Source organism: Perca flavescens, chromosome 18, assembly GCF_004354835.1.
Source record: "Perca flavescens isolate YP-PL-M2 chromosome 18, PFLA_1.0, whole genome shotgun sequence".
Lineage (NCBI taxonomy): Eukaryota > Metazoa > Chordata > Actinopteri > Perciformes > Percidae > Perca > Perca flavescens.
Genome location: NC_041348.1, coordinates 15,464,974 through 15,482,144, shown reverse-complemented (window position 1 = coordinate 15,482,144; position 17,171 = coordinate 15,464,974). Strand labels below are relative to the sequence as shown.

Sequence of the window (17,171 nt, the reverse complement as noted above, 5' to 3'; positions counted from 1 at the left end):
TAGAGACCTGCCTTTAATATATCCTGAATTTCAAATATGTAATAATGTGTTCGTATTGACTTTCCACAGGTGTGCAGCTTTTACATTTCTAACTAAACCGCTCACAACTCAATAAATCTTGTTAGCCAAATTAGTTATCTCCAAGAATAGGCATACAGTCTATGAGAATAGGCCTGAATACAATGTAGGTAGAGGGTTTTCGATTTTGGCTCAAAGTTGACCATTAAACACACGGCTATGTAAACAGAATAAAAGCATAAATTGCTCTTGCAGTGCATATTTAAATATAGGTTATCATAAAGAGTAAGGGTGGTCCTCCTTACCATAAAAAGGGGTCACACATCAGTCAACACATTGGTATATATCACCTTAATCTACAGATTCAGTTCAGTCCCTTTTCAATAATCATTAATAATGTTATTCAATTCCTAATATATGATTATTTTCAGTGGGCAACTTATTAATATTGAAAGACAATAACACAAATAGACACTTTCCACAGGAAAAGCATAGGTGTAACAAATAACATTATTGATGGCTCTGCTTCATTAAATGTCCTTATAAGTCAGTGAGCCAGCTTGCACAATAAGAGTCATGTTTCAACTGTTGGGATTTTTTTTTGTAATGGGGCCATGCTCTTGTAGACATTTAGATCACAGATTGTGCCTGTATTGTTCTGTTCCTTACAGGAAGACTAGCTGACAAAGTCTGATCAAGGTCTTTTTGCTACCACATCTGTAAATAAATGAATGAATGAATGAATGAATAATGAAGTGGCAGAGACAACTGTATTTATCATTAGATCACTAGTGCAGCACTGTTAACCTACCTTTGTCTTGTCACAGTTATACCTATACATTTAGCATTGTAATGCTAACATTTAGCATGTCACATTTGGCATAGGTTATTAATTCTTATATTTTAGTACACATCAAAGTGCAAATTTTATAAGTAATACTGACATCATCACGTAATATATCAATTCAATTTTTTCCTCTTTATTTGAAATTTGTAGATTTGCAATTAGAACCCCCCCCACTACCACACACTTGTACTTTCACTAATTTTGCCTGATTAGAATTATTCTCAAGAGTGCATGATCCACAAATGAATCTCAAAAATATAGTGCAAACTTGTTTTATTAACACAGTATTTACAGTGTGATTAAGCTACATTATTTTACAAAACCTGAGCTCAAGGTAAAACAACAAAGGAACTGAGTTTATATCTAGAGCAATACACTTCTTCCTGGGATCTTAGGTCAGGGACACAGAAACTTTTATCCATATCACGGTACAGGTTAAAACACAGAGGTTATCGTGCCTTTGCCATTGCTGGCCCGACACTATGGAATAGCTTGCCCTTTCATATTCGCTCTGCTTCTGACTTGTCAGTTTTCAAGTCACTCTTGAAAACACATTTCTATTCAATTGCTTTTAATAGTGTTTAATTTGTTCTTAAATTTTCTTGTTTTGTCTGTCGTGTGATATTCTATTGCTCTGTAAAGCACATTGGTCAGCTTGTATGTATAAATAGTGCTGTATAAATAAACTTTGACTTGACTTGACTTGACTTTATATATCTGTTCCAAGCTTATAATTTTCATAGCACTCTGAATCAAGTTCAAAATGATCAAAATCTTTAATGCAGGAGCTCTGTCTCGTCAACTGTATTCCTGAATTATGTACAACTATACAGAAACAGGTTCTGTTATAAAATTCCTTTGTTGCGGAATGTTATTTCACAGTTGTAGTGCTCACAATAGTATTTTTTTGTTACGGAACATCTTTTTCTCCTGCCTTGTATTGGTCTACTTCCATATGCTTTACATTTCTACAGAGTTTATGAAAAAGATCTATGTAGGTAACCTGTGTATATGAAAGAAATTGAACAGAGTGGATAAATCAGCTTATCCTTATGTTAACGGATTTTCACCAGGTGAGAATATTCAAATGTCCCCAACTTGGTGTGGAAGGGCAGTGGTCACTGGACCGCCATTGCTGCTGGGTTTGTCTTTTCCTTTCATGAAGAAGGTAAGCAGCTCCCCTTTGCCTTTGACAAATATGGGCCCTCTTCGGATAAAGCGGAAGCCATACTCCTTTAGAATGTCATAGCAGTCCTCCACTACCTGAGGGCAGAGCAGGGCACAGCATTTAAAGGAAGAGTACAAAATCAGAAAACAAAACAAAACAAAAGTTGAAAATGAGCATGAAATAAGTATATCTAATCTAAGAGTAATAAGTATGTCTGCTTTTGTGTTTGTGCTACCTGGATGTTTCCCATCACACCGGTGGACTCCATTCTGCTGGCTACATTGACTGCGTTGCCCCAGATATCATAGTGAGGTTTACGAGCTCCAATCACTCCAGCCAAAACTCCCCCCTTATTCAGACCTGAAGGGGATCAACATGAAAACATGGACATACACACTTGCAAATGGGCACACAGACAGAATTAAACACGCAGAGGCCACATACAGTAGCCTACACTAACCGATTCGGAGCATGAAGTTGTTGAATGACTGTTTGTTGAGGTTGTTGAGGGTGACTTTCATGGCCAAGGCAAAGTCAGCCAGGTCAGCGAGGTGCTGCCAGCGCTCGATCAGTGACTGGTCCTCTGGCTGTGGAACAACAGTACAACCTTTTACTATCATCACCATGTGCAACACCAGTCAAGATACAATGGTACAACAGATTGTTATACTTAGACATGTATATTTGTAAGATATAAGCTGTGAACCTTGCGGTTGCTGTATCCATTCGTGTTGCTCTCTGGAGTGAGTCCTGATGCGGCCATGTAGGTGCTTCCTATTGTCTTGATCTTAGTGATGCAGCGGAACTCATCCCTGTCTAGTAACTGGAGGTGAAAGCGCATATCAGTTAGTCAAGGGGAGTTGTACCAATAGTTCTCAATATGTACAACCAGCTGTACAAACGCAGCTGGGACTCACACTGTCAAAGTCGGAGATGATCTCATTAAGAATCCTGAGACACTCAATGCCGCCGTTGTTGATGTTCTCTTCAGTGTAGAAATCAGAAAAGTTGGGGATGGAAGCAAACATCACACCTATTTCATTGTAAGACTGGCTGTACAGCTCCTACAAATGACATATGACATGGTGTTAGTATTTTTTTCAGATTTTTCATTTTTGATCAAACTTTTCTTTATCAAAAAGATCATTATCACTGACTATTAGAATACACCAGAGGAAAGTTTCAATATGTTGTTATGAAATGGACCACAAGATGGCACTGATATGCAATGAATTTCATTGCAATGTTGTGAAGGCCTCACATCCTGTACAGTACCTTCATTAATTTAATGATGCAATTAACATTGTAGTGGTGCCCAGCTAACGATGTGGGCTATGTGAATAACTGGGGGGCGTTCTGGGGAAAGCCTGGTCTGATGGAGAGAGACGGCATTCATCCCACCTGGGACGGAGCCGCTCTCATATCAAAAAATCTGACCGAGTTTATCAGACATAAACCATGACAACCCAAGTTTGATATTAGTAATCAGGGGTGCAGTACTACGCGCCCCTCTGTGCTTCCGTTGGAGCAGTCACCCACTCATAGTCTAATAAGCACGGTGTCTGTTCCCTGACTCAGATCGGTTAAATCAAAGGTAAACAAAAGATGCGCTATACTTAACAACCTAATTGGAATTAAAACGACTGCAACAATAGAACAAAATAGGAAAATTAGATGTGGACTATTAAATATTAGATCTCTGTCTTCTAAAGCATTATTGGTAAACGAGTTGATATCAGATAATAACATTGATTTATTTTGTCTTACTGAAACCTGGCTGGGCCATGAAAACTATGTTAGTCTAAATGAAGCCACTCCTCCCAGTCATATTAATACTCAAATTCCTAGAGGCTCAGGCCGAGGAGGGGGAGTTGCAGCCATCTTTGATGCAAGCCTGTTAATTACTCCTAAACCTAAATTAAATTATAACTCCTTTGAAAGTCTTGTTCTTAATCTTAAACATTCAAAATGGAAAACATTACAGCCAATTATATTCGTTGTTATTTACAGGGCTCCAGGTCCGTATTCTGAATTTTTATCTGAATTCTCAGAGTTTTTATCATGTTTAGTCCTTAAATCAGACCAAGTACTTATTGTAGGTGATTTTAATATCCATGTGGACGTTGACAATGATAGCCTTAGTACTGCTTTCAACTCATTACTGGATTCAATCGGTTTCAGTCAGAGTGTGCACAAGGCGACGCACTGTTTTAACCACACCCTCGACCTTGTGCTGGTATATGGTATTTAAATTGAGGATTTAATAATATTTCTGCAGAATTCGGTATTAACAGATCATTCTTTAATCACTTTCGAATTCTTACTACCTGACTACATTAAATTAGATAAAAGCTTCTACACCAGATGCCTATCTGACAGTGCTATAGCTAAATTTAAAGAAGATATTCCAACAGCATTTGACTCTATGTCATGCCTTAACATAACAGAGGACCTCTATGTTAACCTCAGTCCCTCTCAAATTGATACATTTGTAGACGGTGCTACGACTTGCCTACGGACGACCTTAGACTCCGTTGCTCCCCTGAAAAAGAAGATGATGAAGCAAAGGAAATTAGCACCCTGGTATAACTCCCAAACTCGCAAATTAAAACAAATCTCGCGAAACCTCGAATGTAAGTGGCGTTCCACAAAAGTGGAAGAATCCCGTTTGGATTGGCAAGAAAGTCTCAAAACCTATAGGAAGGCCCTAAGAAAGGCCAGATCAGACTATTACTCATCACTAATAGAAGAAAACAAGAACAACCCAAGGTTTCTTTTCAGCACTGTAGCCAGGCTGACAGATAGCCACAGCTCTACTGAGCCATCTATTCCTCTAGCTCTGAGTAGTGATGACTTCATGAGCTTCTTTAATGATAAAATTATAACAATTAGAGATAAAATTCATCACCTTTTGCCCTCAACTTCTAACGGTTCAACTTTAAACGCAGAGTCGCTAGAAATAACGACTAGTCTCGACGTATACTTAGACTGCTTTTATCCTATAGACCTTCAACAATTAATGTTAAAGATATCCTCAGCTAAGCCATCTACCTGTCTCTTAGACCCCATCCCAACGAGATTACTCAAAGAAGTGTTACCCGTGGTAAACACTTCATTACTAGATATGATCAATATGTCCTTATTAACAGGTTATGTACCGCAGTCATTTAAAGTAGCTGTGATAAAACCTCATCTGAAAAAACCCACCCTCAATCCTGAGGTCTTAGCAAACTATAGACCTATATCTAACCTTCCCTTTCTATCCAAGTCCTTGAATAGGTGGTTGCTAATCAGTGATTTTCTACATAGCAATGGTTTATTTGATGACTTTCAATCAGGATTTAGAAAGCATCATAGCACAGAGACGGCACTGGTGAAAATTACTAACGACCTTTTAACTGCTGCAGACAAAGGACTTGTCTCCATTCTTGTTTTACTAGATCTTAGTGCTGCATTTGACACTATTGACCATTCAATCCTGTTACAGAGATTGGAACACTTGGTTGGCATTAAAGGAATTGCTCTAAGCTGGTTTAAGTCCTATTTCTCTGATCGATCTCAATTTGTTAATGTTAATGATAAATCCTCCAAGTACGCTAAAGTTAGCCATGGGGTTCCTCAAGGCTCAGTGCTTGGACCAATTCTATTCTCCTTATATATGCTTCCTCTAGGCAATATTATTAGGAAACACTCAATTAACTTTCACTGTTATGCGAATGACACCCAATTATACTTGTCAATCAAACCAGACGAAACCAGTCAGCTAGCTAAATTTCCAGCGTGCATTAAAGATATAAAATCCTGGATGACCTATAATTTTCTGATCTAAACACCTCAGAACCTCATTATCTAAAGACATAGCTACTCTGGATGGTATTACCCTGGCCTCCAGCACTACTGTCAGAAATTTAGGAGTTATTTTTGATCAGGATATATCCTTTAATGCCAATCTAAAACAAACCTCAAGAACAGCCTTTTTTCATCTTCGTAACATTGCCAAAATTAGGAATATCCTGTCTCAAAACGACGCTGGAAAAACTAGTTCATGCATTTGTTACGTCCAGGCTGGACTGTTGTAATTCCCTACTGTCAGGTTGCTCAAATAAGTCCCCTAAGACTCTCCAGCTGATCCAGAATGCTGCAGCGTGTGTTCTCACAAGAACTAAGAAAAGAGATCATGTTTCTCCTGTATTAGCTTCTCTGCACTGGCTTCCTGTTGAATCCAGGATTGAGTTTAAAATCCTTCTCTTGACATATAAAGCTCTAAATGGTCTAGCACCATCATATCTAGAAGAGCTCCTAATACCCTATTGTCCCACTAGAGCACTGCTCTCCCAGAATGCAGAGTTACTGGTGGTTCCTAGAGTCTCTAAAAGTAGAATGGGAGCCAGAGCCTTCAGTTATCAGGCTCCTCTCCTATGGGTTCGGGGGGCAGAAACTGTAATCACTTTCAAGAATGAACTTAAAACTCTTCTATTTCATAAAGCTTAAAGTTAGGGAGTGAGGAGTTGCAGTGTTCACCTAACTGGCCCACCTGCTTCTCTTCATAATTATTAGATTAATAATACATAACAAAGTAGAGGGAGGCAGGCCAGCCAAGCCCGATCCGGCAGGGTGAGAGTTCTAAGCCCGAAAAAGCTACCTCTCCTTATGACCTGTCTCTCTTAGTTACGCTGTTATAGTTACGCTGTTATAGTTCTAGACTGCCGGGGGACTTCCTTCCTTCCTTTGACACACTGAGCTGCTCTTTCCTCTCCCTTTCTATTACTATTACTATTACTATTTGTGTGTATCCCGTCCCAGAAATGCTTGTTACTAATCCTAGCCGGAGTCCTTATGTTTTTTCACCCAGCGTATTTCCTTGGAGAACGTTGGCACCAAGATCCTGGTTCCAGCTGTTGCCGTGGTCCTGCTGCACTCCCTGCCGAGCTCAGCGGTGCCCTGCAATGTCATGCTGCTTCCTGCTGAACCCTGCAGCTTCCCGCTACATCCAGTCACTGTTCCATTATTAATGTGATTACTATTGCCACTGTTCATCACACCCCCAACCGGCCCGTCAGACACGGCCTACCAAGAGCCTGGGTCTGTCCGAGGTTACTTCCCAAGAGGGAGTTTTTCCTCGCCACTGTCGCACTGCTTGCTCTTGAGGGAATTACTGTAATTGTTGGAATTGTTGGGGCTTTGTAAATTATAGAGTGTGGTCTAGACCTACTCTATCTGTAAAGTGTCTCGAGATAACCTATGTTATGATTTGATACTATAAATAAAATTGAATTGAATTGAAACATTAGTATATAAAGGTGCTTTTGAACAGTTATTTCTGTTGCCCCTGATGAATGTGTAAGGTGTAATGTCTTTTAAATAGAATCATGACCTTCCTCTTACTTCCTGACATTCCTCACTCATGCCCTTTTTCTTTTTCTCACATTTCTAGATCATATTATAACTTGGCACATGCTCATATGCACCTCATCTCTCTTCTTAGTGCCCAGAAAGTGTTTGGCCACATGCTCCGGCAGCATGTTGGTGACCAGCGCTTCGTTCCAGCGTCTTATCTCAAACACCCTCTCCTTCTGGTCATGCACACCGATCTTCCACAGGAACAGCTTCCTGGACTGGTACTCCAACTACACATATCACAACAGGAATGATAACCATATAAAGTTAAGATTAAGTAAGTAAGTTATTTGGAGAGAAAAATACATCATTATAGAAAGTTGATAATTGTTTTGCCCCGTTACAGGAAGCTTTCCTCTGTATGGACTGACTTTAAAGTGCTGACTGTATGTAGCAGACAGCAGTGTTCATACTCGTTCATATTTTGGGCGAACATGAACTGAAGGTACTGTATTACTGCCTGATGAACGTTACTGTGAACTCGTTCATTCTGGTGTCTGTGAACGGCACGCTCTCTTGGTTTAACTTCGTTCAATAGGGTGCCAGATTTCTATAGAGCCTTCCAGGCGAAAACTCGGCTAAAACACACCGTAAACAAGCCTTAATATGTAGCGGAAAAAACACCCAATCTGGCAACACCAGCCACCAGTGTCGCACCGCCACATGCGTCATCAAAACAAAAAGCAGCATGGAGGCTTCTCATATACTGTCTATGCATGTAGGCGACGAAGCAGCAAGGAGGCGTCTGTTGATCATTTAAACGAGTTTTATGACAAGGTCGGTGAGGATGGGAAAAATCGTACATTTCTGTGCAAACTTTGCCCGCTGGCTTTCAAAAAGAAAATCCGCACTTCAGTCACATCCACAGCAAACCTGAAACAGCACATTGAACTGAAGCAACATATGGAAAAAAAGAACTACGAACTAGTTCATTTTTGGAACTGTGAACTTAGTTCATTTTAAAATTTGTGAACTGAACTTTGAACTAGTTCATGTAGAAAGTGAACTTTCCCAACACTGGCAGACAGGCTGTGGGTCAGCAAAGTGTGATACAGTGTGGGTGTACAGTGACTCACATGGCGGGCAAAGAAGTAGAATCCAATCATCATGACAATGATCATCATAGTCATGAGGTACTTGGATGGCACTATGGATGTTCTGGACACAAGATAGAGGCAGAATAACACAGGTAAAAAGTAGTATACTTTGGTGTATTAGAAATATCTTAGTATAATAAAGTTATTACAAGTATACTTTTACTTTTTGTCCTTAATTTAAAGTATATTTAACATCATTTTAAAAAGTGTACTTTAAAATAGATGCAATTAAGTTTAACTTCAATGTACTAAAATGAAATACACTCATTCTGCAATTCCTATAGTGTTATTTCAGTATTGCTTATAACAAGTGCACTGTATTGAAAGTGTATTGTAAATTGTATGTACGTTTACTTTTTCTATTGGCTTATTTATTTACGTATTATCAATAGCATGACACAACAACACACCATTCATCTGTTTTATCCATTTCTCACCTGTATGAGGCATACTGTATATAGTCATACAGGTCATAAATGTCCCTCCAGCTGTAGATATTAACAGCTCCAGTTGCTGTGACGACCAGCATCGTGAGGCCCAGCTTAATCAGGTGGCTGACCTGTACCAACATGGCGGTGGCGATGAGTGACATCACAGCCATGAAGCTGTAGTGCTTTGGATTCTCTGCACAGCCTCGGTCACCAAGTGACTCCAGCGCAGGGCCGGAGGTGCTGTTGATGACTCGAAGGGACGGTGGAACACAGCTCAGCTGCAATATCAGAGAGGAAGGGTTTGAGTCTTTTTCAGTTAACACTTGTTACATAGCCTAGATTTGTGACTTTTCTGTTTCACGTAACTTTGGGGGACTTTTTTTTTTTTTTAACCTTTATTTAACCAGGAAGAAACTCGTTGAGATTAAACATCTCTTTTTCAAGAGTGTCCTGACCAAGGCAGGCAGCAGTACAACCACACATACAGTACATGCAAATACAAAATACACAGAAAACACTAAAAACACAAAACAACTGAAACAGCAAATCCCTCAAAGTCAACCAGAATCTAAACACATCAGGTAAAACATCTACAGCCAGATGTGGCTGCCTCCAAGTCGAACAACATCCTCTTAAAAGCTACCAATGAGACTAGTTCAGTAAGTTTCATGGATTTCTGTAACTTGTTCCAGGCAGAGGGAGCAGCAAACTTAAATGCCTTTTTCCCCAGCTCAGTTCTAACCTTTGGAACAGACAGAATGAAACGATCCTGGGAACGAAGAACATTCATTTATTAATTTCAGTTTTGAAACATGAACCTGGCAGAGTCACATTGAAAATATAATTGTGGCTGGCACGTCCAGTATAACAATATACTGTAGCTACATTACATAAACGGTATAAACTACATGTTCAGGATAACCCTGTTACAATAGCAACAAGAGAAAAAGTAAAACACATTTACTATTTTTTTTTCTCCAAGCATTTTTGTCCAACTGTGACTATCACCTCCACATGACAGCTAAGACAGAGAAATTAATGTTCACTTTAGCATCCCCTATTCCTGTCAGGCCCAGTGGGCCATGACAAATGAGCCAGCAGGCAGCGAGACAGACAGCTAATGGACCCCACTGGGAACATGTAGTCAGACACATAAAAGGCAGTGATAGTTTGATGAGGACAAAGTGGAAACACACAAATGGAAAGACGCGCGCACACACTAGGGTTGGATGATATGACCATATGTACCGTAATGGCAGCATTCGATTAACAGGATTTTTGCATTATGATGTATATATGTCATATTGCCCACTCCTAACACAAACACACACACACACACACAATGTATTAAAGATACATCAAATTGTCCTGCAGTTGTACCATGTCAGCGATCACAGCCATGGTGAGAACAAATATGGCCGCCATGGCCCATGTGTTTCTGGCCCACCGTGTGCGATCAATCCACACTGAGAAAGACACCAACCTTTTGGAGAACATCTGTGACAAACAAACACAGGTAATATACAGTAATGTATTGCCCCTCTATACTTTAGAAGATTCCATCAGTCTTGTCAGTCAAATTTCATTTTTACAAATTAATGTTTGTAGTATTGCCTTTGAGCAGATTTTTTTCAGAGATACAGGCTCATTGAAAATCAAAAAAGAAAACATTTCTCAGTGTTAGTGTGCCCTCTTTGATCATGTACATCTGCATCAGAAGTGGTAGAAAATGTTGTTCTCGAGCCAAAACATTTTGAAAAGTGCTTCACATCACCACAACCATTGATACTAATTTTGTTTTCTCACCCTGGGGAAGATGGCAGCCAGGGAGCACACTGCGAGGATAATCAACAACACCTCTCCTATTGCGAAGGTCACATAGTTGACAGCCAAACTAGAATAAGAACACACATCTTCAGTCAATTTCTTGGTGCACATTTGCCATTTTCAAACACAATTATGAATTCACAGACGTGTGTGTGTGTAATGCTTTTCATGAGATGTAAGACAAAGTAATGTACAGTATGTGAACTCACAGTGGGTCTATAAACACCTCCATTGCTGTGATGAAGAAGAGCACTATGATGCAGCAGCAGAAGGCCGCTCCGCTTCGCTTCTCCTTCTCTGAGGAGTAGTGCTCCTCCAACTTTCCATCCACAAAACACAACGACACAGGGTTGATCTGATGATCCTTTATTCTGTAAGGAACACACAGAGATGTTATCCCTCTCCGTCTTTGGCTTTTGTTTTCTTTCTTCTAATTGTCTCATGTTCTCACATTTGCTGAGTTTCTCTCTCCAGCAGCTCCTGCTGCAGCCGACTGTTGATCACTTGTTCCTCGACCATCTTATTCCTCTGATGATGGAAGCAAAGAAAAGGACGATCATATAGGCAAGATTATCAAGCTCTTTTTCAAAGAATGTCTGTGCATTCAGAATTCAGAATTATGTGTGTGTTTCTATGCATGGGTACCAATATACTCTTTACCCATATGTACTGGTGTGAAAACCTGAGGTTATGGTTAACAATGAATAAAGACATTCATCATAATTTACCTCCTGTTTAGACTCAGTGGGTGTGGATTGAGGTGAGGCTGCATTCCAATTGGTTGCTGTAGTGCTGATCAACTTGTCTGAATTTCTGTTGGACAATGTGCCTGGTTTCTGAGGGCAGAGAAGCAGGAAAAACATCTGTTAATGTGATACAAATAAAAACAACAAACTACATTTAATGTAGTGTTTGAAAAGTATAACTGTAACATTACTTTGCTTTTGATTCAAGCTACATCTAGGTTGGTGAGTTAATAATCACGAAGAAACAATGTTTTTCATAAAGTCACTCACATTTTCACTGTGCCCAATCGCTACCGGTTTAGACACTAGAACCAAGTAAGTTTCGATGCCTTTCTCCAGCAGGTACTCGCACCTCTCCCCGCCGTCCCCCGGCTCCAGCTCAAATTCTCCATGCAGACTGTCCTTGGTGGTCTGGGAAATATGCACTCTCCTGTGTAGCACACAAACTTCCTGAAATAAAATGCATGAAACTCTCATCCTGAGAGTGAAACAAAGTATTGTTCTCTCACCCAGGAATCCCCCCAGATTCCATCTTATTGGCTACAGTGACATCTGTGGACCAAACGTCAAACTGCCATCTCTTCTGCCCGAGCACTCCTCCCAGCACGGTGCCCGTGTGAACGCCCACACGCATGTCCACGTCAGTTTTAGTCTTCTCTCGCACATACCTGAGGCAAGAGGAAAAGTGGAGAGTCTCTGTTGTATCTTCAAAGTCATTCTTTAAAGTATTCTTCCATATTCATATAGTAGATTTAAATTTCTTTTTTATATTCATACAATTTTTCTCTCCTATCTCTTCTCCTACTGTGTTTATTTAAACATTTATTTACATTTAAAATTTTCATTTTTTGTTGTGATTCTCTTTATATAAACTAACCACAATTCCACTTCTACATCGTCACTATCTCTTCCTTTTACTCTGTTTTATGTCTTTTGTCGTGTTTATGTCATATTATTTATTCAAAATAAAATCACTACTTACGATATGGCGTCTACCATCGCTAGGCCCATCATTATGGAGCAGGCAGCGTGGTCATCTCTGAAGTCAGGAAGACCACAGATGCAATAGTAACAGTCTCCGAGGATCTTTATCCTCAGCTGGTGATGTTCCTGCAAGAGAGCAAGAGAATGGAGTGTTGTGCATATGTAGGCTAAAATAAGTGTAGAAAAAGCTAAATATCAATGCAAATGTTGTGAATATGTTACATTCCATTCTGTAAAAACTCTGGACAAAGCCTCTCTCATCTGTTTAAATTGGTATTATACATTTGTAGCATACATTGCAACACTGTTTTCCTTTCTGAAGATGTATCTGCGTGAACCTATCTTCAACCAATGCTCCTCTCCAATGGAGCCTCGTTCTTATATCTCATGTCATAGAGTAAGTGAATAGAGCGATTGTAAGAAAATGTATTTATTCTTGTGTGTCTCGTTAAACCTTTAATACATTGTGAGCTGAACCCTGTTTTGTGTCACTTTGTTCTTCCAGATCTCGTAACTGATTTCCGAATCAACTCACAGAGGCCAGTAGATTATAGGATACAAACCACAGAAACATCGTGATCGGATTATTTCACAACTGTTAAAGAATGGAAAATGACATCTCAGCTGTGTAAAACCATTGATATAGAACAATCTATGTGTAAAACATTACCAGTACTCCCTACCAACAATATCCCGAGCAGTAGATTGTCTTGATCAAATCAGTACAGTAAACTACAACGGAGACACAGAAAAACAAACACTCACTTCTGCCAGTTTATCAAAGCGGGCGAACAGTTCATTAAGCAGCTTTACAAGCTCCTGGGCGCTACAGGCTGAGGACAGCTGGGTGAAGCCCACAATGTCAGCAAACAGGATACTGGAACACAAGTAAAGAGGTTGCAATGTAACATTTAACAAGCTGTGAAAAAGAAGAAAAAAAAAACACCCCGTAACATTGATCATCAAAAGCTGATTTTGTGATCCCGACCTGACGTTTTCATGGCGGTACATGTACATGGTGTTGAACTGCTGGTGCTGTCCCTCATTCTGATTGGCCTGGTTCTTCATGCCCTGCAGCATCTCGTCAGCGATGTGTTTTGGCAGGATGGACAGTAATAGTTCCTCCTACAGGGAAACACAGTTGAAGAACAATGAGTTTTGTCATGTTTAGTACTGACAGAAAGAATACGTCCCATTATGTGTGTGTGTGTGTGTGTGTGTGTGTGTGTGTGTGTGTATAGCATGACTGAGGAAGGAAAGGAATTCTCACGAGATCCTGTCAACCGGTGTAACATGTTCTGGTTGGCTCGTTCTTCTTGTCTTCTACCAAGCCCCCCCAGAGCAAAAACACTTTGGGAATTGAATCTAATCTCTTCTATCTCTGTCTCTCTATCCTCATCTACATAGCCACCATTATTCTTTCCACCCCCTCTTTATACAACTCTCACAGTTCTGCTTTCTCTTTTTCCACAAATTGTCCCAGTCAGAATCACAGAAAGAAATGTGAAGAAAGTGAGAGTGGATCAAATAGAAAAATGAAATGAATAAAATCAAGGTTGGAGACATGTGTTACATTATCTTTGAAAGTTATGGATTAGCATCAACTCTCAAATACTGGCAGCCTTGTGGCATGAGAAGAAATACATAATAGCTTAAAATGGCTGTGAAGAAACGTTGTATCATTGGCAGTTTATTCACAATTTGATTGCACTGAAAATAAATCACAATTATCCATGACTAGAGTTCACACTGGCTCACACTTCAAACGTTCATTCATGCCACTCCTTCACTTCACCCTAATATTTGGGAGAGACAAATGAAAGCCTACATTCTCAAATAGACAATTAACTTAAGCAAATGGACCATAAACAACATTCTCATTATAGAGAAAGAGCAGCGTAGCTGCAAAAGGAGTACAATAGAGAAAACAGAGATGGATGCTTAACACGAATGGAAACTAAGGACAATAATCAAATACAATAAACATACTTTAAAAATATCAAATCACGTCTTTCCACAACTCAAGCTGACCTTATTGTGTCTGGTCCCTGACGGTGGCTGCGCTGGTGAAAACAAGTCTCTCTAATCAACCTATTAGCCAAGAGCTGAGCAAAACACACTGTAATTAGGCAGCACAGGGTGTTTTACCTCAGAGGTGTGTTTGTGCATGTGTGTGTGTGCATGTGTGTGTGTGTGAGTGAGTATGAGTGTGTATGCCCCAAATAAGGAAATGCATTATCTCATTAAGAAAAATATATATTTGATTGTGTGTGTGCATGCGCGTGCGTGTGCATGCATGCGTGTGTGTGTGTGTGTGTGTGTGTGTGTGTGTGTGTGAGTGTGTGTGCCCCAAATAAGGAAATGCATTATCTCATTAAGAAAAGTATACATTTGATTGTTTGTGTGTGTGTGTGTCTGTGTGCCCCCACTTACCTGCTGGGTGCTCTGCTCCTCCAGCGTGAGTTTGACCTCTAGTGACTGACGGGCCTCCAAAAAAGCTGTCCTGTACTTCCTGTCCGCCATGTAGTACGACATCACACCTACTGTGGCTGCGCACAGGTACAGCATCACGTTAGCTAGGAGCTGAAGAGAGGGACAGAGGATAAGCATTTGTATATACTATATTTGTGGTGGTTAATTTCCTCATACTATCTCTTTGTAACCACTGTTTGTTATTCTCAGATTTTGCACACCAACTTTTAAATTGTGTATTAGAGTTTCCAGATTCATCCACTGGATTCAGAGACTGTCTATGTATTGCCTCAAACATCAACAGATTTAGTCAACTGCGAAGACAATTTCTGGAAAAGATGGCACATTTTCCAGAGAAAAAACAGGAGCAGGCTGATACAAGTGTAAATTCTTTGGTATAATAATAATAATAATAATAATAATAATAATAATAATATAATTCACATCCTGGAGATGGGACAAGCAACACAAGCAGTGATCAAAATGTTCTATTTTTTTTATAATTATAGTGTGATTAAATTATTATTACAAATTAATGTGAAAATATGACTAATTTCACTTCCACATATCGTGATAAGAGCCTACTGAATTGTGTGGCACTAAAAAGAAGTTAGGTTACATGCGCAGAACACATTGTGTGAACAGAATCAAACAACTGCATTTTTCGCAGGCAAATCTGAGATCACATCACCTGGGTAGTAGTATTATTCCTTTAAACAATGGTTCCCAACATCTTTGGCTTGTGACCATTGCCCTACAGCGTGGACACTCTGCACACACCTCTAAGTTACGGGTGCTTTGTCATTTATCCCTTAACTGAGGGCCATATTTACCTGTCTCGCCAGCATGGGCCCCTGCAGGTTGTCCTGTAAACTTTGAGCCACGGTCAGCCCCAGTACCAGGGTGTATATCCCACAGGAGAGGGCTGTGAGCAGGAGCAGCGGCACCATGTTCAGCGGGAGTGTCAGAAAGCTGGAGAAACTGAAAAAGACCTGCCAGCCCACAGAGTCACTGGCATGGGGGAAACGCTGGAAATTCAGAAAAATGTAACATAAAACGTGGACGGTGATCATCAGCCACAGTATGTACGGTACTGCTCCGCGTGAGACTGGCGAAGCAGGGAGCTTCTGTCGCCAGGAGAGCGCGTAGAGCACCATGTCCGCAGCCAGAGCCACAGCTGCGACCACCACCATCGCCAGTTTGTCCTGAGTGTACACCACCGCGCACATGATGATGATGAAGCTGTTGAAAAGAGCAGCAAACATCACCAGCACGAGCATGTTCTCCTGTCTCTGTCGGCAGAAGTAGTTCTGGTAAATTCTCTCCAGTGATTCTGGCGCAAAAGTGAGGCGCATTGCGCGCGGCAGGCAGCGGCAGCAGCTCGACTGGAGCACGGCCACTTCACGCGTCCGACCCGCTCCATGACCCGGATCACTGGGAACCCGAACTGAATACTCCACTGAGTACTCTGCAGACTGCTCCGTGTCTGTTGTATGGACCCGGTTAAGAGACATGTTGCTTATATTAAGGTAGCCTACTTCTCTTAAGGTTCATGAAGTAATACTGTTGTAGGCCTACATTAATCCTGAAGTGCGCAGAATGCCAAAATCCATGAAGAAGTTGGGATGCGGCCCATCTTTGTTCTACTTTAGGAGATAATTACATTGTCAAACTTTTCATTTTTTGTTGTTGCAAAAATCAATCCAACTCAATGAAAAACATGTCAGTGCAGAAACTAATTACATCCCAGAGTGTTCCAATGACTTTCACCATTGGCTTTATCCACCATAGAAATGGGCTTACCTTTCAAAACGATTACCATGTTTTTTCATTTTATGTTGCCATACAATTCCTTAGAAGTATATTAGATTCTGAGAGCGTCTCACACTCTTGGAGCTGCTGCTCTGTCCCCAGGCTGTTTCAGTGGGAAAAACTTCTTTGTTCATGATGCTGCAGTCCTTTGTGCTGCCATGGTGGACCAACAAAACCCTCAGCCACAGGTGGATATCCATTCGCATGCAACATATAATCTTTTCAGTAAGGGTAATATGAATATAAATAGGCAGAAAATGTTATTTTGTTGGGTGAGTCTATATTTGTCTTAATCATCTGCACAACAGCCTCTACCCCAAGATGCTCTTCAGTCTTCTGTTAGTCTTTGCTTCTCTCTCCTCCCACTCCCCC

General features: G+C 40.4%; 1 protein-coding gene across 2 annotated transcripts; it reads right to left on the bottom strand.

Moving 5' to 3' along the window:
- Positions 1-1,121: 1,121 nt before the first annotated feature.
- Positions 1,122-16,583, bottom strand: LOC114572936 (adenylate cyclase type 3-like). Of its 2 annotated transcripts, XM_028604727.1 has the most exons (20): positions 15,821-16,581; positions 14,949-15,098; positions 13,504-13,640; positions 13,281-13,392; positions 12,514-12,641; positions 12,041-12,199; positions 11,802-11,961; positions 11,514-11,621; positions 11,237-11,313; positions 10,995-11,156; positions 10,765-10,852; positions 10,339-10,455; positions 8,965-9,236; positions 8,507-8,588; positions 7,502-7,660; positions 2,951-3,097; positions 2,740-2,856; positions 2,494-2,620; positions 2,269-2,393; positions 1,122-2,128 (listed from the first exon to the last, which is right to left on the bottom strand). In XM_028604727.1, the coding sequence occupies exons 1-20, from the start codon at positions 16,499-16,501 to the stop codon at positions 1,949-1,951; spliced, it is 3,288 nt and encodes a 1,095-aa protein (XP_028460528.1). In that variant the 5' UTR covers positions 16,502-16,581; the 3' UTR covers positions 1,122-1,948. The 2 variants fall into 2 exon arrangements, with proteins under 2 accessions (XP_028460528.1, XP_028460529.1); XM_028604728.1 differs by lacking the exon at positions 7,502-7,660 and having other exon boundaries at positions 15,821-16,583.
- Between the last annotated feature and the right edge of the window lie 588 nt (positions 16,584-17,171).

Coding starts and splice junctions, on each gene's coding strand:
- LOC114572936 (XM_028604727.1), bottom strand. CDS start 16,501: ATGTCTCTTAACCGGGTCCATACAACAGACACGGAGCAGTCTGCAGAG. Junction 13,641..14,948: donor AGGAGCAGAGCACCCAGCAG/GTAAGTGGGGGC, acceptor GTTTCCCTGTAG/GAGGAACTATTACTGTCCAT. Junction 13,393..13,503: donor TACCGCCATGAAAACGTCAG/GTCGGGATCACA, acceptor CTTGTGTTCCAG/TATCCTGTTTGCTGACATTG.